Below are 26,330 nucleotides of genomic sequence, written 5' to 3' on the forward strand. Positions count from 1 at the left end.
TGTATATACAGGCACCGCTTTCTTCTGAGAACAGCAAAACACAGTGTATGTATTTAAGCCACCCACGAGCAAGGCTTCAGAACAGTCAGGAAAGCTTTCCGCTTGGGACCCTCATCGGTCAGGTGTCTCGGTAATGTGATTTTCATCAAATGAAAATATCCCAATGTCCCAGCAGGTTCCATTTGTTTTCCTTCGACTTAGAAACTGGTCACTATAAAAGGTCCTGCCAACCATGACATTTTTATGAATATCATTAATCCCTACGGTCACCACTCCTTGGTTTCCTAATCTGTAAAATGAAAGCATCACATGACATCATTTCTAAAGTGCCTTCAATTGCAAAACCAAACAGCACATCACTGGAGCTCAATGCTGAACGTGGCAAAGGAAGAAAATCACCTCCAAACACTAATCCAAACCCTCTACGGTTACACAAACTATATTTCAAAATGCAAAGACTAAACAAATCTTGAATGTAGAACAAGAAGAAAAAATGTCAGACTGTTCATAGAACTAAGGCTAACATCTGAGTTTTCAGTCTTGACATTTTTATGAAGCTTGGATTATCTGGAAGTCCTCCATGGCAGTCCTGATAAAAACCTGAGTGGAACCACAACTGAACCATCAGTGTCTTTCCAGTCCCTTCGAAAAAGCTACAGATACTTTCAATACGGTGAATAGAAACAAGGCTAGTAAGCTATACAACAAATTCAAAATGTTAACCTGATACTGAAAAAGCACAATAATCAGGGGAACTTAACCAGTCAGACATTATAATTTGAGAGCTGGTCTGCAGTCTGTGAATAACTTTAGGAAGTGTTTTCTAAAAAAAAACTGTATTGATTTTATTTCTACCCTTCACATTGACATGCCTCAGATTTGAGATTTGCAGCCTGTCCTTTCAAGGATCTGTGCAATGATGATAAACCCAGTGGTTCACATCCATGGAGCTTGGGCTAACTAAGTACCACATATCTGGGTTAAGGGTTGTGCTGGACCATGCATCTTGACCTAGAGTAGAATCTGTAAACCACAAGCAAACAAGTTTTCATCCATCAAGTCCCATCTTAACTCAAACGCAGTTCTGTGCCACACACTGGAATATATTTGCAGTAATTTCATCAAACTAAAACACTGTCTTTATGATGACACAGTGTTACCTGTGCTACTGGAATAAACACACACACACACACACACACACACACACACACACACACACTCTCTCTCTCTCTCTCTCTCTCTCTCTCTCTCTCTCTCTCTCTCTTCAACGATTAAAAGCTCTAAAACTCCACCTTGATGGTTGAAATAAAACTTCTAATGGTGCTACAAAATTTGTTGTTTGAGCTTCAAGGCAATAGTCTTTAAGTAATTCAAAATATATTCTGCAGTATCCTTTTAAGGTGTTTTTGTCTTAAAATACACATATTTGAAGTGATCGAGTCATTTTCAGAATGCATGTAACTCGAGATCTCTCTTTTTTCTTCCATTGGGGACCTGTTTTTCTCTAGAACAGTTACAAAGAAAAAACATTTTTCAGCTCGTCATAAGGATGACTTCCTTAGAAACCTTTCCTTTGTACTATTAAACAGTCTGGAAAATCGCTTGCCTGACTCATTCATGCTGTCAAAACACACTACAGGCTAATACCGACCATCAGTTTCTCTGTTTCCTAGAACAACACACACATTTATGCATGAAGTTCTAAACTAACAACACTTGGAGTTTTAGACTGCTGTTATGAGCTGATATTTTATAAAACCACATACACACAAGGTAATGTATTAATTTGCTGTACTTGAAGACTGCCACTTGTTCTTTAAGAAAACTTATTTAAATCCATTGCAATCAGAAGGTTAAAAAATCAAATAAATAAAATAATATCCGTCTTTTTTTCTTAATTTCCATGCTACAAATAAGAAATAATTAAAAACTCAAAGAGAATATATTAAGAGTCATTTGGAGATAAATTCACATATAGTTATTTGTAGATCAAAAATGACATGAAATAGGTAAAAATATGAATTCTTTACAAAAATAGGGTAGTTATACCAGGTAGTCACTGGAACTCCACATCTGTTGAAAAGTTTTGTAAGAATCGTATAAAAGATAACAGCTCATTTTATCTACTGGCAAACATCATTGATGGAGAAGATACAGCAAACTTAAAGCTGTATTCAATGGAGACGATGAGTATACATCAGGTTCACATTCTAGGGAACAGAAGCCATAGGAAATGGTCTTTGGAGAACAAATTTTTAATCAAAAACTTAACACAGATACAAAAAGAACTAACTCATTGAGTAGATAAGAAGGGTAATTTTGTTTTTCAAATCATGTTTTTCAAAGTTACCCACAGTGCTAAGAAGAAAAGCCAGCTCTATTTCAGACTGGAGCCTGTGAAGGTCTCCAGATGGTTTTAGCCTTAGGAGACAAATACTTCCTTCTACTCGGACTGAGAAATCACAGCAAAAATGCTGGGTTCCCTGGCCTGCTTAGACACATTAAAGCAATGGTTGCCAATCAGGAGCATGCCACTCTTTTTTTTTTTTTTTTTTTTATTTCTTATTTATTTATTTATTTATTTATTAGTTACCAGCAGACACAACATCTTTGTTGTATGTGGTGCTGAGGACCAAACCCGGGCCGCACGCATGCCAGGCGAGCGCGCTACCGCTTGAGCCACATCCCCAGCCCCGAGCATGCCACTCTTAAGAACATCTACCTGGTCACATCTTTTGGAACAGCAATTCCAACCAACTATGTGGAGGGGTGGGGCCAGCAACAGGCCGGGAAATAAACACACTGCTCCCCTCCCTGTGCTTCAAGCAGGACACCTGGAAAAGGGCTCAAGATGCTGCTGAGCACACAGTGGCCACACCACGGAGGCTGCCACTCACTGGCCACAAGGCAAGGCAAGGTGGGGGTCTAGCAGGTGCCAATAACAATGGGGTCCACGTGCACCAGCACCCACAGGAGTGACTGAATGCCAAGCTTTTTTACAGCTGGAGTTCTAAACTGACAGGTCTTTTGAGGCCTGGATTGTAATGGGCATTTAGAAAAAGCCTCTGATGATTGTTTATGTTCCCTCCTCCTTCAAAACTCATAAGCTAGCCAAGGAAACCAAGGTGGCAATATACCTTGCTAGACGGCATCAAGGTTAGGAGAGAGGCAGATCCTCAATTCATCCTGAAGCAAATACTTTTTTGAAAAATCAATCAAGTTTTGGGACCAACATGTAACTAGAAGGGATTAATAAGGAGCAACACCTTTATTAACTTAACCTTATTTTTGATGATCATTATTTCAGCATATTTTCCTGATCTAATAGACCCATAAGAAGTGCCTGCATGAGTCTGAGAAAGAAAGCAAGCATGAGTGCATGGGCTCCAACTGTTGATAGTATCTATAGAAACCTGTCTGCTGGAAAATGTTTCTTTAACTTTGGTTTTGGCTCTTACCTTGGAGCTGATGGGAAATAAAAACTTTTCCATGGATAAGAGCCAACTGAGAGCTAAAACAAAAGGTGACATTCATTAGTGGAGCAGGGCACCATGATCTCATTCTGACGGTTGATTTTTTGCATTAATTGCAAACTGTCTAAAATTTGAAAAATCAAACTATCAATGTCAAAGAAAATAAGTAAATGTCTGCCTTGCCTTAAATATTATTATGTGAAAAAACTTAAATTATAAAATACAAAACAAATCTAAGTCAGAATACACTTGATTGCTAATTTTTAGCTTAGTTTTCTACCTCTGCAATATCCCAAAATGTGAACAGCAGTATATATATATCCACCCCTTGTTGTACTCACTCACAAATCCAACAGCATGCAGTTTCAATATGAAAACATTCTTAAAGACAAGGGAATCTTTCTCAGGAAAATGGAAGCAGCTAATAGTGCTGCTGCCCTCTTTGACTTTTAAAAGAAACAGAGAGGAAAAATTCTAGGTTTTATGCATCTGCTAACAAAATACCAATTGACTACTTGATTCCAGGAAGGTCTTACTGCACCATTTTTGGCAACTGCCAAAAGGCTGAAAATAAATTTTATATTCCTTGCTCTCAGAGGTCCCCCTGTACTTTCTCCTAATTGTTTCTCAACATGTAAGAAACTAAAATAGCCACCTCCATTTAAGAGCCTGGAGCCCCTCCCCTGCACACACTTGATCCTTCCAGAACAGGAAGTAACACAGTTAACTCACCACCACACACTCATCGCTACCCAGGAGTCCAGAGTGGGCAATAATTAGCCTCTTACGGAGGCAGGGGCATGGCCCAGTCAGACAACAGAAAACGCACCGCCCCTGTTCAGAGCTAGGACATAACAGCGACCACATTCACGTGAGCCACACACAAAACCCAGCAGCAGGGACCCGAGGTGGTGTTGTGTGATGGTTTTGTTTTGCTTCTGTTCACTTTCTGGGGGCAGCAGGTAGTGGGGAGCAGATTCTCTTGTACCTCTAACCAGTACAAAAGCTCCACACTTGTGAGTTGATAAGCAAACGCATTTAAATCCCTTGGTGCAAAGGGGCCATTTCAATGGGCTAGAAGTGCATCCCCATGAATTGGGGAGTGGCATCGAGAGGAAGAAAACAGAGGCTGTGAAAGACAGAGCATCAGGGATCTGAAACTTCCTTCAGGCCCCAGGGAAGGCAAGAGGCAGAGGTCAGACTGAGAAAGTTCACAGAGGTGAGGGAATCACAGGAGGACAGTACGAATCATGAAGAAACGGACTTTGAAATTCAACCTTCTGTTCTGTGCAGGTACTCTACTGAAAAAACATCAATTTTTTAAAATGTTTTAGATAAGTCTTTTGGGAAGAAATTTACATAGATAATATCACAGTTGAAATATCAAATGCAGATCTATTTATTGTAGAACAGCACAAAGCTAAGAGGCACTAGTTTAAAATGAAATCGAATTTACAACAGATGGTTATAACGACTTTTCCATTCATGGACAAATGCATTCACTAAATGGGTTTTAGGCACAAACAATAGTGCAAATACAGGGTTATTCTGTTGATACTGACCTCGTTACCTCGAGGTCAAGTGATAGACATGTGATGGGATACTCTCTCTTGGTAAGTGACAGTAATGAGGTAGAGTGTGAGAGTGTGTGTTTAGATACCACCTCCACAGCTATTTCTCATTGTTTCAATCAACTGACCCATGGACACCTACCATGCAATGTGCAAAATGGTGAGTGACATTCTGAACCAAGGCAGTTTCTCTCTTAAGGGGATATACAACCTCCACTGAATTCTGGCACCCAGACAAGAACAATACCAATAGCCACTGCTTACAGGGTATTCACAGAGAGCAAGACAGAGCCCAGGTGATTTACATAACACAGTGGACCTTACAGAATCCTCAAGAACCTTCAGGACAGGTATGGGGCTCACAGAGAAGGGAACCTCTTCTCTTTTCGTGATAAATTATGTCCAGCTGAATCCCAGGTGTAAGATCCTAAGGCGACCTTGACAATCTTTGCCATAAAGAATCTGTTTCTTGGTTACTAGACTTTGCCTAGAGCTTTGTGCAACCATCCTCAAGACCCCACTTTGATTAAAACTCCACAGGTAGCAAGAGGACCAACACTCTCATTATTCCTGGCACTGACACTTGCCTCATGTGTATTGTAAATTTCACCCCAAGGAAAAGAGCAGGGATGCCAATCTAGACCCTCAGAAAACATCAAGAGATAACAAAAAGGAAAGGTGACATGAGAGCAGAATGATGAAGAAACCAAACGGCTCACAAGACAAACTCGAAGGACGAGGACTGCCACTCAGTCCTGGAAACAGTGAATCCCACTCACGCACCAACTTTCCATCCACATAGCAACCAATTTTCTAAAAAAAAAAATATTTCCAACTGGCTGTTAGACTAAACTGATATGATTCAGAAAACGGCTAAGCAGCCAAGTGTTTTCCCCTTCAGGAGAGACCCTCGAACACGGGGGTCTTTCTGTTCCTGCCATCCATCCAAAAGAACTGCTCCCTGAGAATCACGTGTTTCCCAGAGCATTCCAAATCACACCGTGGGCACTAATGTCTAGCCACATCTCTAAGAGTCCAGGATGACAATTTAAACTAAGATTTCCTAAACGTTCCATAGGACCAGGAATTTCATGGATTTCTTAAATCCATGTTTTTTTCTGAGAGTGAACATGCTCTTTTTGCCATATCATGCACAAAATGCAAAAAGCATTCTTACATTTACATAGTCCTTTTTATTTCAATTACATAGAGTACAAAAGTCTCAAAAATGATGTTGAGTTATTTTTAAATACATCATTGAAATTCATACTTTATGTGAAAAAAATTCCACTACCTGGATCTAGATGTCAGTATTATTCACACAGTATTACAGATACACAAAGAATAAAAATTAATTACTGTGATTTTATTCCCAGCTTATTTTGAAATGCCATATTAGAAATCATAAACATATAAGTACAACATACAATAGGAAGACTTTTAACGAGAATCACTGGCAAAGAGGCAGAGAAGGCTCTCACTTACAGTTAACTTCACAAAGTACAACTAACCAAGTCTTTTTTAAGCATACATAATAATATTGGAAATTTTAAAAAGTGCCCAGTAAAACTCACAAAAAAAATGAAATTTCAGCGTCAAATTCATCCCACAGTTACATGCATTAGGTAAACATCAATTATGCTGCTTCCTTGAAAGAAGGAATACTCTATTTTAAGAAAAAAGTCCCATCAGGATAGTCATGAGATGAAAACCCCTTTATCTGCTGCCCTTTCCTTCACTATGAGGCCTCATCCTGCAATCTTGACTCTCGTGGTTTTTTCCCAATACAGCTTGTTCCATTTGCTAACATGTTTGTTCTCTGTGCATGGCTTAAATTTTAAAATTCAACTTGACCCAAGGGTTAGACTCTATGCTGTCAGATCCCTAATTTAAAATGTAATGGAAATTCCACATCCTAAATGAGAAAAAAAAATTAAGAAATTGTGTGGAGATAGTTTTCTGAATTCAGATAAAGTCTAATTGATCATGATTTTTTAAAGTACAGTTATATTCAGGCAATAGTGGTGACTCAACAAATATTTGTGCTACCTAAAACTCAATGTGACTTGGATTTATCTCACTGAATCACAGAATCTGATGGAAGGCCTGGCATAACCCTCTTGTCACATTAAAAAAAAAAAAAAAAATCAGGGTTATACCCATTCCAACCCAAACACGCAGATTCTTCTGCAGTACACAGCACCGAAGCTGAGATTCCTCTCTGCTTCTCCTACAGTAAGCAGATGACATTTCCAACCCACTTCAGGACAACCTCAAGCACATATTCAGACATTTAATACCTGCCTGTGTTTTATGTGGGCAAATTTGTTTTCTAGTGGAACATTTTGAAATTAAAGACTTGAGAAGTTTAAAACAATATTTTATTATTCTACAATCATTTTCATCTTCATTGTACTTCTCAATAGCCTGAGAGCTCAGAATAACCATTAGTGTGTCAACACCCAAAGCAGCAAGACTATCATTCACCCTACATTAGTCCTGCCAACTGCAACGTCTGATAGGGAGCAGGTAATGAGAGGGTAGCAGGATGGATTATCTTTTAGCAACTGAGATGCAGAGATGGCATGTACTTTAAATTATAATGTCCTCAAATTCTTAAATAAACCTTTAGTAGAAAAGTGTGTATTTCCCATGAGATTTCTCCTCCTGCACTATTCAGCCTTAGTAGGAGATAAAAAAGCCGAGAGTAGCAAATAAAGATACTAAAAGCAGAGCAAAATTCATTTTGAATTTATTTGCCTTTCTTATTCTGTATATACTTAAGCCACTATACTATACAGTACATATTAAACTACTATACTTTAATAATCATTTAAAGGTACTAGAGGAGCTACTCAGGTGATCCCAACACAAAACATTTGCAATGGGAGTTGAGGGTTTTTTTAATATATTGGGTTTTCATATTTGAACATTTGCTTTCAATTTATTATTCTGCTATGATTCATGGGAGGCGATGTCTGGGAGTAAAAGTTCACAGTAGTAAAAAAAAAAAAAAGTTCAATAAATAAAATCATGATGATAATCTTTTCTCAGAGCTAGATTTGGATTTCATTAGTCTCCACTTAGCCATGAAGAGATATGAGATAATGTGGAGAAAAATAATTCATTCAGAACATAGATCTTTCTCAACGAGATTCTTTATATAAATAATGACTTCTTTAGGTATGTCTTTCTTCATGGTTCATTTCTTGGTTGCCTCCCTTAAAGGAGAACTGTTTTGTGAAAAGCAATGTCGTCTACAAAAAGGAATCTTATTTCAGGAAGGATAAATTTGGCTGTGTTTTTCTCTAAAACCTTTCTTTCTTTTTTTCCTTTTTTTTTTTCTTAATTTGGCCCACTTTGCAAGCTAACACTGTTTAGTTATAAAAGCTTCCTGGGATTGGAAGATGTTACTAGATTTATTTTCAGTCTATGGAAGATTTTAGAATATTAGATGAGCAAAGATATCTGAAAGCAAATTGTCTGAATGCAGTACCATGGAAAAGAATGAATTACAGATGTAATTTATCTGTCACAAGCAGATCCTGAACACTGATTGTGTCTGTATCTGTGCAGAAAATTGGAAATGACAGAAAGTTTTCCCAGCTTTCCTAACTTTAATTCTCCATGTTTTCCTTCGTGTAATTTACTGTCAACTGCTAGCTACAGCTGCTTCCTCCTTACTTGAGAAAAGCCTGGACTTAGGCGTAAGTGTTTCTATAATCCAGAAGCCTCCACACTAGGTCTGGGTCTTGTGCACAGAGATAAATTCTAACCTAAGACACTGGAAAGTCCAGGGTCTTGGATCTTTTTTTTTTTTTAATATTTATTTTTAGGTGTATTTGGACAGAATACCTTTATTTCACTTATTTATTTTTATGTAATGCTGAGGATCAATCCCAGGGTCTCGCATGTGCGAGGCGAGCACTCTACCATTGAGCCCCAGCCCCAGCCCTGGGTCTTGGGCCTTAATCATTGAACATCAAACTCACATTAACATCTACTAAAACATAAACAGTGTTAAATAAGCCCAGCAAGCTTCAGAAGAATTCTGCTGGACCCAAAACTGTGATCTAATTTGAAATGTAGGTGGTTCCCACCTGACCACTGACCACCAGGGCCAGCTACTTCCTGTGGGAAGGGGACCTCTGTTAATGGGGATTCCCTCCAGTTCTTCTGGCCCCACTTGTGGTCTCAGACTTAGCAGGACTTCCCGCCCCAACTCCTGCCCGGACGCTTCGGGTCCTCCTTCATCACCCGACTCCCTGACACCCTGGTCTCCTGAGCCGGGCCCTGTGTTTTAAAGCCTGCCCCTCCCAAGTCTGACATAGGAAGCACTTGAACTAGTCTTCAAACAGTTGAACACTCCCCCCGTCGCCTCCTCAATGTCCTCTGTGCTCCCATCTGAGTTGATTATGAACCCCTAACTATTTGCCAGAAAGGGGGACAACTGAGCTTGACCTCTCCACCGTCTGCCTGTCTGGCCACAGCTACAAGTGACAAGGCCGCTCCCCCACCCCCACCCTCTCTGGTCTGCCCATTTCCAGCCCTGGCCTACGAAAGGCCAGCTGCAGGGAACAGGAGCAGCCCAGAGATGACACCGGAGAACCCCCACATAGGGCTGCAGAGGATACTCCTGGAGCTGGGGAAGCCCCCCCGCCGCCCCCACCTGGGCCCAGGTGCCTTTCTGAACCCCAAACTGAAACTTCCAACACTTCTCTCCCACAGAAACACTCTGACGAGAGCATCAGGGTCTATGGCACTGTGGGACTGAGATGTGTGACAGGCGTGGTTCTTCCCAGGCCTCTCTGGAGCCTCCTGGGCCTCACCAATAAGGGGAGTTTTCAAAGCTGCTTGTTCCAGACAGTAATCCCAGCACCCTCCAGTCACTCTGAGTTCTCAGCCGCGGCCTGATGATGGGACCACACTGCTCTGTGGGAAAAGGCCTCCTCAACAGTTACAACTTGGGAACTGGCTGTATCCAGGGAGGGGCAGCTATCTAGTTGAAACAGTGGCTCCTTATCTCAGATGCTCAGCTGAGGATCTTTCCTTCATGGCCACATATGTGACAACAGATACGTCATCTCTGAGAGCTGGTCTCCTGCTCTCCAGTTCTTGGATTCAATACTTGTTGATTCCTTGTTGACTTCAAGTATAATTGCTTCTAAATACTTACTTCTTTACAGCCCTGGGCTGTAAACTTGCCTGGAATATTCATTTTTACTCCTAAGCATGCTGTGTGATTTGGGTGAACTCCTTAGAATATGGGAATGCAAAGGAATGCTCCCCAGGGAGCAGAAAGGGCACAAGCTGAGGCTTCCTGTTCATCTCACTAGCAGAACAGAGGCCCGCCCAGCCTCCCTGCATTTCACCTGCCCATCTCTCAAATGGGAGCAGTGTCAGGAACAAGGTCCAAGGGCTGCTAGCAGGACTGAGTATCACCAAACAGCACAGAGCACTGAACAGGGCGCCCACATGCAGCAACTTAAATATTAAGTCATTTTATTATTGTATTCTATATGGAAGAAAAAAAAAAGAACATTTTATGGAGGAAGCAGAAACAGGATCACGGTAAGCACAGAATCTCTCATCATGTACGATCATTTGGGACCCATTTTTATGGTAGGTGTGCCTGTTATACTCAAGTTGCAAATGGGTAAGTAAATATATAATTAGGCACTGTTACAGAAAATAAAAGTGAAGCTGTTTTATTTTTATGCAAGTAACAATCAATCCATTTGAGATACACCAGGTTGGCCAACACGGAGAAGTGACGACAGATTTGCCGCAAGACAAGACACAAGGTTCTCTTCAGAAGTGGCCTCCCTCCGGCCAATCCCACACCTACCTGCTTTTCTGGGAGGTTTATTTGATTCTAGAAGCTTTTGGGTGAAAAACATCTCTAACTCTTACCCCCGTGACTGGACCCCCAACCATCCTCTCACCTTACCTACCAGAGGTCTCATTTTAATGAAGATAACAAAAGACCACGGTTATGTGAAAACCATATGTCAACACCAACCAACTACAGGCCAGGACAGATCATTGAGTGAAGCTCAGAGGACCTTTGTGAAAGGAATCCTGACTGGATTGGACTGAGGTCCCTCTGTCTCTTTCCTGTTCCTATTTTCTAGAACAAGGATATGATGGCTGGGGCTGCAGCAGCCATCTTACAGGTTTAAAGCAAGCCTGAATTTGGAAGTCAAATACGCCTCAGAACTAAGGATGAAGGAACCTGAATTCTAATGACTACGGAGTCACCAACAGGCCTAGATAAGGATTATAAACCCCTAATTTGTTTATGCCAAATGCTCGGGAGGGATGAAGTATCTCTCTTACTCAATGCTGAATCTAATATTTTACAAACAACATGTGTAAATGAATTCTGTGTGACTGTGGAGAGGAAAATAAAGAGGGTTCACAACCAACAGTTCTGAGGCTGGACAGCTAGGAGCTGGAAAGGTCTTACAGATAACACAGGAAGAACAGAGGTTAAAGATGGACAAGGTCCAAAGACATCCCGGGGACAGCCTGTCAATCAAACTAAAAGGGATAAGTCAGTTGGACAGTTTAATAACCGCCAGTGATTTTTACAACATAAAATCTTGTACCATAAAAAACAAGAAATGAAATTTTATCTCCCAGTGAAAATCTTCCAAAAATACATCAGAGGGTTAAGGATGATGCTATACGTAAATGTGCACTAGATACATGTAAGAAATATGATATTTGGTAAAATTCTGTAGTAGTTTAGTGTATACTGAGTATTAGATTAAGAATTCCTCCCTGTAATTAATCTCATTTACAGTGACGTTCACAGAGAAATCACTACTCCAATAACCTCTTACACTTCAACCCAGTAAGTATTTCCATCAAGATTCCAGGGGGTTTCACCTTAGTCAGTTTTCTGTATGCTAACAACTCTCGCTAGTGTTAAGTCACCTGATTACCCATTTCTACTATCTTAATTTTTGGCCTACATGTCAACATAGGAAACTGTTCCTCTAGCTAAAAACACAGAATGTGTTTCTGTTGAAATTTAAAAAAAAAAAAAAAAAAAAAAAAACTTTTAAGAGCCTCGAATTTTTCAATAGGATCTTTTAAGAAAATAAGCAGCTTTGTCTATGTCTGTGGGAAGGCAGACACTGCTCAGCATGAAAGATACCGGGTTAGCCATGCTGATGGCCACAATCCTGTGCTTATCCCTGGCAAGGAAAGTGACAGGATTGGCTTCTAAAAAAAGTCCCCAAGTACCTTTGTGGGGTCTCAGAAACACTCAAGTGTCTCTCCTCTACCCTGGACTGGCCACAGGAGTGTGCTGCTCACAGAATGGACCCTCCTAGCAGTAGCCTGGCTGTGGGACTGTTTCGAGCTCCCCGTGGACTGCTCTGAGCTCTCTTCGGATTGTTGTGAGCTCTCCGTGGACTGCTCTGAGCCCCCCATGGACTGTTCTGAGCTCTTCGTGGACTGCTCTGAGCTCCCACTGGACTGTTCTCAGCTCCCCATGGACTGCTCTGAGCTCCTGGACCACTCCAAATTCTTCATGGAATCAGACAGACCCTGAGCAGTTTTAGATGTGTGCAAACCCCGAGCACTAACTGCTCAAGTCCTAGTACTAACCTGAGCCTAATCACTAAAGTCCTGTGCGCCTTGGGTCGCAACAGCTTAGTACAGCACACACTGAAGCGAGGTTTAAGGAGAAAAGGCAAAGCAGAAGCAGTGGCTCAACTGCAGGGTCTACACTTGTCCTCACAGAGTGCCATTCAAAATACAGATTTGTTTGTCCGATAACTTTAAAGACATCCATTCACTTAGAAATCTTTTCTCAAAGACTTTCTAACTATAAGAGCATAAACAGCAAATGAACATAGGCCCGAGTCTATTGAAGCAGCTGCAGCCACCAAGGACCTGGCTAAGAAGGTCCCCGTCAAAGCTGATGGCCCTGGGCACATGCACAGCTCTTCAGAGGTGTGAGGATTCTGCTGACCAAGTGTGAGTGGCACTTGTGCACTGAGCACCATGGTGCTCGCCATGCCTCCTATGAACTCATCTCCAAAGATATGGGAGACAAGGATCTGCCGTGTCAACCCATCACTGAGAGGCACATTGAACATGTGCCCAAAGAGCCACATGTAACTATGAGAAAAGCTTTAATGTCATGTGGAGACATCACTGGCAAAAACCAAACAAACAAAACACTCAGTAACAGCTATTCCAATTAGGCACCTACTGGATGAACATTTTAATTTGAAAGAGGATGTTGTATCTAGAATTCTCAGATACCCTTCTGTCAGGGTTACTGTTAAACTTGGTCACAAATACAGGAAAAGACCGTGTTGAGGCTCAGCAACAGAGGCAATACAGGCAGTCACTGGGTTGAAGAACCCTGTGCAGTAACAGAAGCAACTCCAAGAATTAGCTGAGAACACCTTTGGGACCACTTCCTATCCTCCATATATGCCATCTAGCCCACATGGGACACCCAGAGACTAGGTTCCTTTCTGCACTGAGCTGGTCCTTTACCTAATGCACCTCTGTGAGCCTCAAAGCCCAACTTCTAGACTTCATATGCTGTCCCAGGTCAATGCCCAGATCCCATGCCACTGTGCAGTGGCATCTGATTTCTGCTTTGTCTACAACAACCTTCTCAGAGGAGCGAAGGAGAAAGAGACAGACAGACAAAGAGATGATCTATCTCATCAAGGGAGACAGACAAATCTTGTCAGGTGGGGAGGGAAAGAGAGAGAGAATCTGATTTCTGCTGTATCTACAACAATCTCCTCAGGGGAGGGAGAGAGAGATTATATAGACAGACAAACAGACACACAGATGATAGATCTCATCAGGGAACATAGACAGATCTTGTCAGAGGAGGGAAATAGCTAGATAGATAGACAGACAAACAGATGTTAGATCTCATCAAGGGAGACAGACAGATAGTCCTTGTAAGGGGAGGGAGATAAATACATAAGAAAGATGATAGATCTCATCAGGGGAGATAAATATAGATAGACTACACACACACACACACACACACACACACACACACACACACAGACATGTATAATAGCAAAATGAAAGTTTAATTATCTTAAATGAAATTGTTTAGTTTGATAAGAGAACAAGTTACTGAAGTTTCAAGAAAAATGAGTTTTGATAGATTTTTTTGAAGACATATAGTTAAACATAAAGGTTTATTCTCCCTCCCTCCCAGCACTGAAAAGTGAATGGATATTTGAAAGAAAACAAGTCATTCAACAATAAGTCTCCATTTCTGTCGATCATATAATAAAAGTCTAATTTTCAAGAATATAACAAATTCAACATCACATTAAAAAAACATTTTGTAGGCTCTCTTTACATATACTCCCTAAATTTGAAAGGTCATGACTGAAGAAAATAGGTAACCATAATCAGTTATTATCTAAAATATTGTTTCTTATATATGACATTCTAAAGATGGCTTGTAAGACTGGCATTTTTAATTCCTATTTTTTCTCTCTCTTGGTACTCCTTTCATAAGCCATAAGCAGGAAAATTCCTCATCAGCATAAAACAATACATGTTTCAAATGTCCTAGATTTCTGAAGTAAGTAAAACACGCAAAACTACAGCATGTAAACATGCAGAGCCTCAGATGGAACGTACTCTTTTAAGGACTGTGAACAAGAACTCCAAATCTAAAAGCAAAACTAATGAGAGAAATTAAGTGCTTAAAATACTGGTTGTTATACTACACTCACTGCAACTCATTCTGTTTCACCACACACACACACACACACACACACACACTCCATATATACATTCCTCATTACCATGTACAACCATTTTACTTAGCAACACATTTATTGTTACAGATTTTTATGTTTTCCCTGTTGTATATTCAATGTTATTTTTTTGCAACTTAAACTCACCAGAATGCCAACTGAAATATCCTCAGCTAACTTTCTTCCTATCATCTTCAGTATCGTGCCAACTGATTTTAGATAAATAAATACTTTCTTGTTGTGTTTAACTTGTGTTTTTTAATGGAGCAAATTCTCCTAACAAGAAGTCTGCCGTGGATGTAAGTCAGCCGGGAGCCTGGCCAAAGCCTGCCACGGCACAGCTGAAGGGGACAGCCATTTCACAGGGTCCTCTCAGAGAGTATTTGGTTTGCTTTCCTAACTTTCTAAAAATAGCAGATTACACAGGCCACCTCCATCTCGTGGCTCAAGAACTCACAGAGGCTGGACTATGGACTGCAGGAACACACAGGGCACATTTTGCTGAAGAAGTCGGGATATGCGGAGCTTTCTGAATTCCTTGTGCTCACTGAGACAATGCAAGCCATCTAGTGGTTACTGGCACAGAACCCGCGCCAGGCTCCCAAATTTCAGAACTTCAAGCATGAGTCACAGTTACTTGAACTGTTTTAAAATATGTTTTTGATCTATTTTAGCCACAAAACCGAAGACAGGGAGGCTATCATCTAAAAGGTAGCGTTTTCAACACTGTTTAAAAGATCACACCGTGCACCAGTTATAATGTATATACATGAGACATGGTCTTTCAGGCATGAGCATTTTACTGCAGATTCAAAATCGTCCTAATTCACTCTTACTATAGTTATGTCGCCAACATTTAAGGAGCTGCTGTCCTGATGACGAAGCTCCACCATAAATAAACTTATGTTTACTCTCTTCTCCTTTGACTCAAGCCCCAGATATTTTACCAAGTTTTAGACAACACAGATTTCAGTTTCTCTTAGACAAAGGACAAAGTTTACGTTGATTGGCTGCTTACAGTGAATGCATGTCATCAATAAACTTAAAATCTTGAAACCGCCTGTCAGCTAACAGAGCCCCTGATGTGGCAGTTGGATCCCGTCAGTGACACAGTCTGTCATTGAGCGATGCCGCCGCTCAGCTCAAAGGGGAACTGTTCCCTGGCCACAAGTGAGCAGCAACTACAAAAATATTTTCAGATGGAAAAATAGCAACTGAATATTAATGTTTCACAATGTTTCCAGACGCTGTGGAGGGCAGGTCTTCTGCGAAACCACTCAATGTCACAGCCAAATTTAATGTCCTTCCCTTTGCAGCTACAAATGCACCAGCAAACGTCTATAGGATTAAAGACTGGGTTTACCAGTAATTGGGTCAAAACAGGGTCACTTATGGACACAGCTGGTTATCGAGAAGAGCAATTAGCCCTTTGGCCCTTATTTTACGGGTCCCCATCTCTAATTACACCTGAATTCGGTCAGCATGAATTTAGGAATACGTGTTCAGGAAAGTACAACCACTGTGCCCTTCATCCACGCCTTTCAAAGGAAAGGGGGGAAGGCCCGAGAGTAATTTACAACTTGTGCTTATTGATCTCAGGGCTATGACATTAAGAACAACCTAACATCTCAAGATATTTCTGTGGTTGTTAATGTCTCAATTTTATCCTACTCTGAAGATGATATCCTTGGAATCTTTGGCAAAAACTTTAGCAGAGTAAGCAGCCCAAGGTGGATCAAGAAGCAGTTGACTGAAACAGTTAACTCATAACTCACCCTGATATTGTTTTTAGAAGTATTATTAAAGCACTATTTATTTTTTAAAAGACAAGCTGGATCTTCGACACTTTCACATCTGTATAAGGGTAGATATGAGACTGATCCCCTCCTCAAACGTTTAATTAATTAACCATTGTTGGCATTAAAAAAACAATCTGATTAAATAGGTTGAGTGTACTAAGAAAACATTTCTAGTCTTGATCTTGTGTGTCAAAATAAAGACAAGAATGCTACCTTTCACAAGTCACATTTCCAAATCTGATACCTGGATTGCAAATCTAATGACATTTTTGAATGTCAAGAAAGGCTTAAGTAAATCTTTTAGTATTCCAGGGCCCACAAAAGCTAACTTTTAACATTTCTAACTAAGACTGTTACAAATAAAAACTAATAAGGATCTAACATAAAATCAACTGCTAAGTTCCTTCAAACTAGAATTTTTGAGGCTGAAAAAAATCCAATGAATAACTGGACTTCTGAGTTTCCACTTATCTATAAAATTCATTATCAACAAAGCTTGTGCCACAAATAAGGTACTGTAGCAAAAGTTCTGGCTCTCACTTCTAGTTATATTTTCCACAAAATGCAAGACTTCTACCTTAAAATAATATGCCCATAAAATAAAGAGAATCCAACTTTTCAAAATAGTAAAAAAAAAAAAAAAAAAACTGAAAAAAAATCTCTATGTACAATTAACTGATTTAAAATCTACCGTTCTTTGACCACAGGGCAGTTCCTATGCCAACACAGGCAAATCATCTCCATTCAGCTATTGTGAGACCCTCACCATATAAGGTCTGCACATGCCAAACATACGTCTCCACATTTACCATCCAGAACAGATACTGTGTTTCCATTAGGAAGTAAACATACATCAACACTTTCTGCTCCAGAAAAAAAGGCATGGAACTAAAAGGACCGATTAAATAAATAAATAAATAAAATTTAAAAGTTATTCACAACAGAGTTGGCTAGACAAAGTTTGGCACAAAAAATGTGGCAGACTCTTTGACATTGAATTTCCAATCTGCTTTGAGCAAAGTTGCCTGGTGCTATCATCTAACAAAGTTCCCAGCCCAACATCATCATAAGAACATCCGTAGGACTATCAATAAAGCAACCCCCAATTCCCAGGTCAGAGGACTGTATTCAATTATTGCATATCCTTAAAATAATAGAATGTTTACTCACTTTCAATGAATCAAAGCAGGCGATTACTCGTCCATTTTCAACTTGGCAGCTTTTCGAAGGATGTGCAAATTTACATTCCGTGTCTGGCCGTGAGCAAGTCCCCCTTTGAAACTCTCTACATACTTCCAGTGTTAGCCATTTTGTGTCCCGAATTGGTGTGACACTAACAGCCATGTTTAGATTTTACAGGTAGTTAAATTTTTCAGTGAAACCAACAAACCCGACCCCCCGGGAAAAAAGAAAAGAAAAAAAAAAAGCAACAACCCCCCCCCCAAAAAAAAACAATGAACTGATAAAACTGTAAAATGATGATGAAAATTTCCCCTCCAAAATATTTCCCCCACTCCCTGTTTTAAAAGTACATGGAAAACTGTGTTGTCGATATCAAGGAAAAGATCTCCCACGAGAAATTCACAGCACGAAACTGTTAATTCAAAGAGGTTTTGGTTTTCAGAGAAATACTAGGATTGTAAGTAGATGAACGTTTAAAAGTAGGGCCTGGAATCAGCCTTGTGCTCTCGGTTACCCCTTCCCAGTGCCAATTTGGAGCCCAAAATGCAAGCATGAAAACGTGGCAGACCCTTTGACACCGAATTTCCAAGCTGCTTTCAGCAAAGTTGTCTGAAAGGGAATCTCCTCACAGCTGAATTTGCAATGGAGTTGGTGGTGCAATCGGTATTGATTAGTTTGGCATAGACAGATGCAGCAGTTTAGAGCAAAATCGAGAAAATGATTTTGTTTTCCTCCTTGATTTCCTGGCAGAAGATATCTTACTTTTTCAGCAAACTTTTCTTTTAAAACTAAAGCAGCCTAGGGCAATGCCAGATACTTAGAGCTTTTCTCTTGATTATAAGTAGAAATGGGGGTGTCTGGGCAGAGGTGGAGGGTGGATGTGCTGTCGTCACAGTCTAGCTGGCAGCAAGCAAGGCAAAAGCAGAGACTGCTCTAGAAGCGGTTCCAAGCAGCAGAGACGTCAGGAAAGGCACTTCTTAGTACCAACCTGTAGAAAAAAGAGATAGGTTAAGATTTACTAAGTAGCACTTCACTGCTGTCCTACAGTATCACAACCTTGCCATGTGATACCAGACTAAGTAATTTTCAAACTCTGCCTCTCTCTCCCACACACACACATAAACACACACACACAAATACTTACAGTGAGGCATATTGCAGCCAGCCATCGTAGATTTATTAAAAAAAGGGGCCGTTTCCCCTTGTGAAGCAATGCATGATAGAGAGATAACCAATCACAGATAGTGTTGCAGCAATATTCTGGGCAGAAAGCCAATAGTGTGGGTTGTCTTATGAAAGGTCGCGCCTGTCAGACGTTCATTACTATGCTATAAGCACAGAAAATGTCCATCAGATGTGACTTATTCCACTGCAAGAGGACGAGCATGTGGGTTTTGAATTTACCCAACATGCAGTTAGTGGACTAAACCATGTTAGTTTCAAAACAGCTCCTAACAGGAGCCCAAGCCCTTGAAGATCACTACCGGGGATTAAAAGGCAAGGTTTAAAAACTGCAGCTCACTTCCCGGCTGCTCCTCTGCTCTGCGCAGGGAGGGCTGAACAGCCTGCTGCTGCTGTCCTGACACGTGAATAAAAAAGGAAAGGGGTGTTTACAAATGGTACGTTCTCCTGACCTATCCGATTCACTTCCTTCGGAGCCCAGGCCAGCCCCTGAGCTGAAGGCAGCCTCCTACTGTAGAACTATTCCATTCAGCCCGCAGACACTTCGTCCATATATCACAGGAGGCGAGATAGGAACAAAAGCATCCTTTATTCCAACACTTTTAAAGCAGAAGCTGAGGTCATGTGGCGAAAATAAGGAGTGCAGTGTTGTCAGTGCGTCTGGCAAATCCCAAGTCAACTCAGGGGAGAAAGTGATTCCATCGCAGAAACATTAAATATTAGGAGAGCAATCGACCGGGCAGCCAGCACCTAAGCAGCAGTTCAGGGGCACTGGAAGAGGGCAGGGCAGCACCCAGGGTCTGCTCCCTGGACACCTGAGACCACTCCTTAGACAAGGGTACAGACGCCTGACAACTGATTTTCTATTTCAATCAGGATGAAAAACTTTCAGAAAATTTTACTAGTTAAAAAAAAAAAAAAAAAAGCTTTTATTTTCCTAACTTTTCAATGTTGCTAATGAAGAAAATTAGGCTTCAGAAACTAAATCTCACATTCCAAAGGAGTGCTTCTTGGGCCAAACAGGTAGACTGGTATTTTGTATATTTATAATTTGGGGAATTAGAACATAAAATATAGAATACAAATATACATTAAAGTTGTGAATATTACTAAACTTCAATTTTTTTAAGATTAATACTTTAGTTCTCAACAGTAACTTTAAAAATATAATTTAACCTATCTTCCAAAACTACTTGGAAAACACTGTAGCAAGACCAAAACATTTTTACTTTTACTTTTCCATATTTTTATTGGTGCATTATAGTTGTACATAATGGTGGGATTGTGTTGCGTATTTGTACACACACAAATATAACAATTTAGCCAATATCACTCCGCAGTATTTCCCCTTTCCCTCAACGAAAACTTTTGAGAGGGATATAAGAACCAACTCATCCAAGTATTCAGAAATGTTTCTTTTCAAAAAAACATTTTCAGGTCCTAATGCCTGATTCTATAAAATCCAAGTTATTTCCAGTCAAAAGCCCTAAGCTGTGTCTACCTTCCTGAATCTTTGCTGTGCATTTAGCATTACTCAACGACCTGTAGATTAAATAATCAACTACTACATTAGGACTGAGATCACCTATAGGGCATGAAAATATACATACACGTGTACACTTATGCATAAACACACCCAAGTATGAAAACACACTCTTAAAAACATAGGCACAGGCGAGGCGCGGTGATGCACACCTCTGATCCCAGCAGCTCGGGAGGCTGAGGCGAGAGGACCACAAGTTCAAAGTCAGCAACTTACCTAGGCCCTAAGCAATTCATTGAGATCTTGTCTCTAAATAAAATACAAATATGGGCTGGGAATATGGTTCAGTGGTTGAGAACCCCTGAGTTCAATCCCCAGTACCAAAAAATAAATAAATAAAACAAAAACACAGAACCAGCCTTTATAAATTATTATGCTCCAGGGTCACTTACTTAGACCCTCCCTTTGTCGAGGGTTCTTCCCTGGGCCTTGGACAGTTCCCTCTCTCGTTCCAAATAGCGACTTTCCTACATCTTCACTCCCAAGGCCCTCTTCATGCTTTCCTCCCTATCAAGGCATACGAGCTCATACATCACAGATACGTCATGGTCACAACAGCGGCCGCTGAGCTGGATTCTCGTTCTCTGACCTGCTGCTCACCTGACTTGAAACCCTCATCCTGCTTCTCAGCCTCCAGCACTCTCCCCTTCCTGTCCAGGTGACCTTCTGCGAACATCCACCTTGCTGGGTCCTTCTCAGGTACTGTCCTTTCCTCCCCTCACACATGCAGCCCTCTAGGAAGCAGCTCCTTCTCTCTGGCTCAGGGGAAGCTGCCTGGGCTGCACACCCTGCGCTCCCTACTACTTTCCACCTATCATGCCCAGTGTCCAAAGTCTTTCTGTTCTCTCCTCTCTGGGTCTGACTTCCAGACCCTGAACTTCACTATTCAGCGAGGCCAACATCCAGAGTTGAGGGCAGCCTCTGTCTTTCCAGAACCTCTGAGGCCACCACTTCCACTCTTTGCCTTGGACCTTTCCCTGGCATGAGCTGACAGGCTACTCTGTAGCTCCTCCCACTGCACCCTCTTCTGGCAGAGGCACAGGGCTGCCCACTACACTCTCCTGGGGCTTCATGTGTGGTTCCGCCCCCCGCAACATGGCAAATCCCTCCCCCTTGCTTAAGCAGCTATCAGATCCCACCATCTCTGAAGGCTGGGCCTCAATACTAAACCTCACCATGTTCAGAACCTGGACCTCTTCCTATGGCCCCTTGGTGATGATCAACTCCCTGACAACATGTGGACTCCCGCAATAACCCCACTCCCCAGATCCTGGAGTACAACAAACCTTTTAACATGTTTGGTAAATGAAGTTTGCTCTGGAATAAACATGAACATGAGGATGTGTCCCCAATTCTGAGGAAATTTGCCGTCATGATCCATGGGGTCCAAACAAGCGGTACCAGTAAAGAGACCTGCACAGCTGCACTGGTGGCTATATCTAAGTACAATGACAAAACTGCCTTCAAGAGTGCACCGTTTCTCCTTTCTGCCACGTAACAGGCTCCTTGAGGCTGCGGCTCAGCCCAAAGCATACTAAAGTTACTAAAATGCTTACAAATTAGTGTTTTGGTTGCTTTTATTTTATGGAATAGAAAAATTCTATTTGAAAAAGTGCTCTTGGAAATATTGTAGACATGTGTTTGTAAGTTCATCATATACTATTTAACTGTAAAAAGGATATAAGTATAGATGAGAATCAAAATATTTATCATTAGCTGGGCACACACACTGACAGATCAGACAGTGACCCCTCTGTATTACTGGTCTTGCTGGATCCCACGCTGTGGGCACCCGCCCCTGATGTAAGGCACTTTGCACACAAAATTCAGATTCTATCCTACGAACTGATCTGACTGAACTGCTGATATAGGAATATTATCTCTTATTCCTTTTCTTTATTCAAAAAAAGAACTTCAGGGAAGACTTGAAATCAGCATTAACTGTTTTAGTAAAATTAAGATTTCACAGAATTTAGACCAATATTGAATTCTCAAAGGATGCCTTCAGCTGGTAATAAGCTTTGGTTCCACAGACATAGAGGACGTTTTAAAACATGTGGATAATATCCAGATTGTGACAAGTCTTAACAAACATCTTTTCCCTAAAATTGTTTTATTTTTAATGATTATTAAAGGAAATATTTCTACTTTACAGATATTGGCTAATAGGTAAATCTATGACCTGTACTTCAACATATTATGATAAACTTCCCCAATCACAAAGAGATTGCTTGAGGAGGTTAACGGTTTTGCAGTGAAAATCAAACCTTTTGAAGCCTTTTTAACAAGCCCTGTTTAACCCCCTATCAAACCCCAAATTCTCAAGTTCCTCACCTTACGTGACACACTCTACAAACACGATATTCTGCCTGGGAACCAAGAACTAATGTCTTCTTGAGAAGTCACATTTGTGTTCTTCTTTAGGACGGATGTAGGGGAAACAGAAATGCAACGTGAAATGATGGGGATGGTGAAAAACCAAGAAAAAGAGCAAGGATTAAGTAAAAGAGAAAAGAAAATCATGGAGCTCACAGAGGTATCATCATGGCCAGTGTCATGCCCTAAGGGCACTGAGGTGCTGGGCTAGATGGCCTGGTCTGAGCACCTTCCAGACCCACATGCACACAGAGCAAGAGGAGGACAGCACCAGGTCTGCAATGAGATTCTACTTCTGAGAACAGGGTGGCCTCTGTGAGCAAGTTTAGATCTCTTAGTCACGTCTGTTTACTGATTGTTCTTGTCCTTCCAGGCCAAACGTGGGCAGGCTGGTCCAGCTTCCTCCTGAGTAGTTCAGGCAGGAATCTGGGGACCCTTCTCATAAGCTCTTGAGGTTGAGACAGGTACGTGCTCAAGAGGGTAACTGGGTACCAATGGGCAGTCTTCCATGATGACTCTCACCCCCTAAGCTTTAATCTAACTGGACAGTGAGGTCAACTTCACCAAGTAAGTCTGGAGATGGCAAGAAGGGACCCGTTGCCCAAACCCCTAACTTCTCCCGCTGGATCACTGATGTCAATGAGTCCATAATTAGCAACACAGCCCTTCAGCTAACTAAGTTTGCTCATCCAGCGATTTTGCTCAGGGCTGGTCCCAAATATGAACCAAGATCGCAGGAGGCAAATGCTCCCCTGAGCACTCCTGGGTGCTGGTCCACCAAAGCTCTCCCTGCTGAGGTGCTGAATCGGGAACAACACGGTCAGTTATTTGATGGGAAAAACTGGTCTGAGGTCAAAGTAGCCTTCAGCAGTGTTCAGCATCCTTTGGCCAAAGAGCTGAGATGGGCGTTTCTTAGTGAGGGGTCAGCACACTCCCAGGAACGCAACATGTTTGCAGGTATCATGCAAAGTACACTAGTTTCACAGATGCCATGGGACGCAAAGAACAGCTCGCAGGTTCTGTGACCACATCAGCTCGACGGCTTAGAAAAAAGCTCAAATTCAATAAAAAGAGCAAGGCTGAGAGCAGGCCCTGGCAGACCACGGAGACTGGGGACGAGACTGTAGATGACTGGAGTTTTAGAAACACTACTAAGGAAAAGACGGCCTTCGGTCATAAGGTTTTGCAACGACCCAGACACCGCCACTGTGCTGGGCTGGCAGACTGGCTGCTGCCCAGAGGAAGAAGGTGCATCTAGGAACACAGGTAAGTCATCTAAGATCACAAAGTGTGACCCCCTCACAGCCTTGGTTCCCTAAGTCACCAGGGGGCGGTGGATGGTCAGGTGAAGCGCCATGGCCCCAGAGTAGAATTCCAGAGGCCACTAATTGTACTCCACTCAAATCAGAATGTTTACATTTGAGACAAAAGGAAACACAAAGCTTCTCTCCAGACAGGGGTGGAAGGTGAATTCTGAATAATCCTCCCTCAGGCAACACAAGGAAGCACCTGAGGTCTGGGGTCACCAGGTGGTTATCCCCACTATAGCAGCTACACTGGCATCACATGGGATCCTAGCTGGCCCTCCACAGGCCTTCAGCCAGCCCCTACCATAAGGGTACCCCCCAGTGGCCTCTCCAGCCACTGTCCAAAGGCTCAACCTTCTGCTCCTCCCAACACCAGTCCAGTCCTGATGAAAGACAGAGGCCTAACATCACACCAACAATAACGAGCCATAGGAAGGAAAAACTGCAGAGTATTGCCATGCACCTGTGGCTACCTGTCCCACTACCTGTCCCACTACCTGTCCTGCTCTGCCATAGCACAGGATCCCTGGAGCACAGGCAGCTGCTAATCACACAACAGCATCTCATCCACAGAAAGCAAGCCACCCACACCTGGGACATGAGAGGATGTCTGTCCTGGTGTATCTGAAGCCTGGTCTAAGAATCCCGATACCTGGGCACAGTTTACTGAGCTGCAATGCCACTTTTATAACCAAGAGAATTCACGCTGGAAGGCACTCCCTCGAAAGAGCAGGAGGCAATGAAGTTAAAATAGAACAACATTTAAATACCTCCTGGATTGTGAGTTGAAATAAGATTTTCTTATCCACAGAATAATTCAAAACAGTTTTGTGTGGCTTTGCAAATTTGAAACATTTAAATAATTATCTGCAAATTTCTGACAGACCCAGTCTTCATTTCTGGCAAAAGAAGAGAACATTTGCATTTTCCTGATGACATTCAAGCAGGCGGTGTTCAGCATTGCCCTGAGTCTACGCGGAGGAATAATGAGAGAAAACCACGGTGCTACCCTCACGTGCTTCAGGAGAAACCCTACTCCCTCGGTGTTTTATTTACTCTCATCTATTACACAACGGCATAATCTTTTTAGCCTCAGGTAGTCATAGCTGATCTTTCCAAAACTAGTAATATTTCAAAATGAAAAACAGTCAGAAATCAAAACACAGACTCACACAGAGTTAACAAAGCTGTTCTGTACTCAAGAGCTAAGTCACAGAAAAGACCAATGTCCCCATCCTGGTGATTTTCAGGAAGAATGGTATGTGGAGGCAGCCACAATCCATCAGTGTGAAAGGAGCCGGAGGAAACCCTGACTGCCCAAGGGAATGCCATCGCCATGGTCCTGTGTCCCCTCACAGTGCCCCTCCCCATCATGGGCTATGACCCTACAGCTTACCTAGATGAGTTTAGACCCTTGACAACCCGACTAAGGGCTAAAGTCTCACTTTTATGATGCACCTCTCTATCTGTTGAACAATGTCACCCTGTTTCTCAATGGAGCTGATAATAACACTTCTATCAGCCCATCTTAGAATGTGTCCCTCACTACCTGGGGGGTGGCAGCAGAGTCTCTGAGGCTGCCCTAGTGACACCACTGCAGCTCAGGAGTGACCACGGAGGTGCTCCACCAGAGCTGAGGAAAGAGTCCCCTGTCCACAGGCATCAGTTGAAGCTGCTCCCTTGGTGCCCTTCTGCCCCACTAGTCCAACCTTCCCTCCAAGACAGAAGCCATTCTCACAGCCAGTGGTGGTAAGATCTTCTCCACTATTAGCCTGTTCCTGCTGCCACTGTAGCAGACTCAAGTTGACTGAGATGAAGTAGAAATCACACAGGTGCAGTGGTACACACCTATAATATTACTCAGCTATTCGGATGCTGAGGCAGGAGGATCACAGGTTTAAGGACTTAAACTTAGCTATACCTTACACCAAATAAAAATAAAAAATGTAAAGGGCTGGAGACTTAGCTCAGTGGTAAAGCACCCCTTTGGGTTCAATCCCAAGTACCAAAATAAACAATAAAATAAACATATGAAGAAATGGAAATGCAAATGCAGCATTGCCTAAAATAGTAAAATATCTAAGTTAAAGAAGTAGATATAGAGTAATGTATAAAACCCTCCCAAAATAG

The 26,330-nt window shown here is 41.8% G+C and overlaps 1 protein-coding gene across 17 annotated transcripts in view; it reads right to left on the reverse strand.

The window, feature by feature from the left end:
• Positions 1-26,330, reverse strand: part of Mbnl1 (muscleblind like splicing regulator 1) — a 161,413-nt gene that overhangs the window by 114,566 nt on the left and 20,517 nt on the right. For 2 of the 17 annotated variants that reach the window (XM_026408165.2, XM_026408163.2), the window contains exon 2: positions 17,781-18,780. The exons of 10 other annotated variants lie outside the window; for them this stretch is intronic. In XM_026408165.2, coding sequence (XP_026263950.1) covers positions 17,781-17,954 — 174 coding nt within the window. In that variant the 5' untranslated portion in view covers positions 17,955-18,780. Of the gene's footprint in view, positions 1-14,958; positions 15,147-17,780; positions 18,781-18,936; positions 19,341-26,330 lie in introns of those variants that run through there. 5 more of the 17 variants (XM_026408162.2, XM_026408166.2, XM_026408167.2 and 2 more) reach the window with 5 other exon arrangements.

Source organism: Urocitellus parryii, chromosome 2, assembly GCF_045843805.1.
Source record: "Urocitellus parryii isolate mUroPar1 chromosome 2, mUroPar1.hap1, whole genome shotgun sequence".
Taxonomy (NCBI): Eukaryota; Metazoa; Chordata; class Mammalia; order Rodentia; family Sciuridae; genus Urocitellus; species Urocitellus parryii.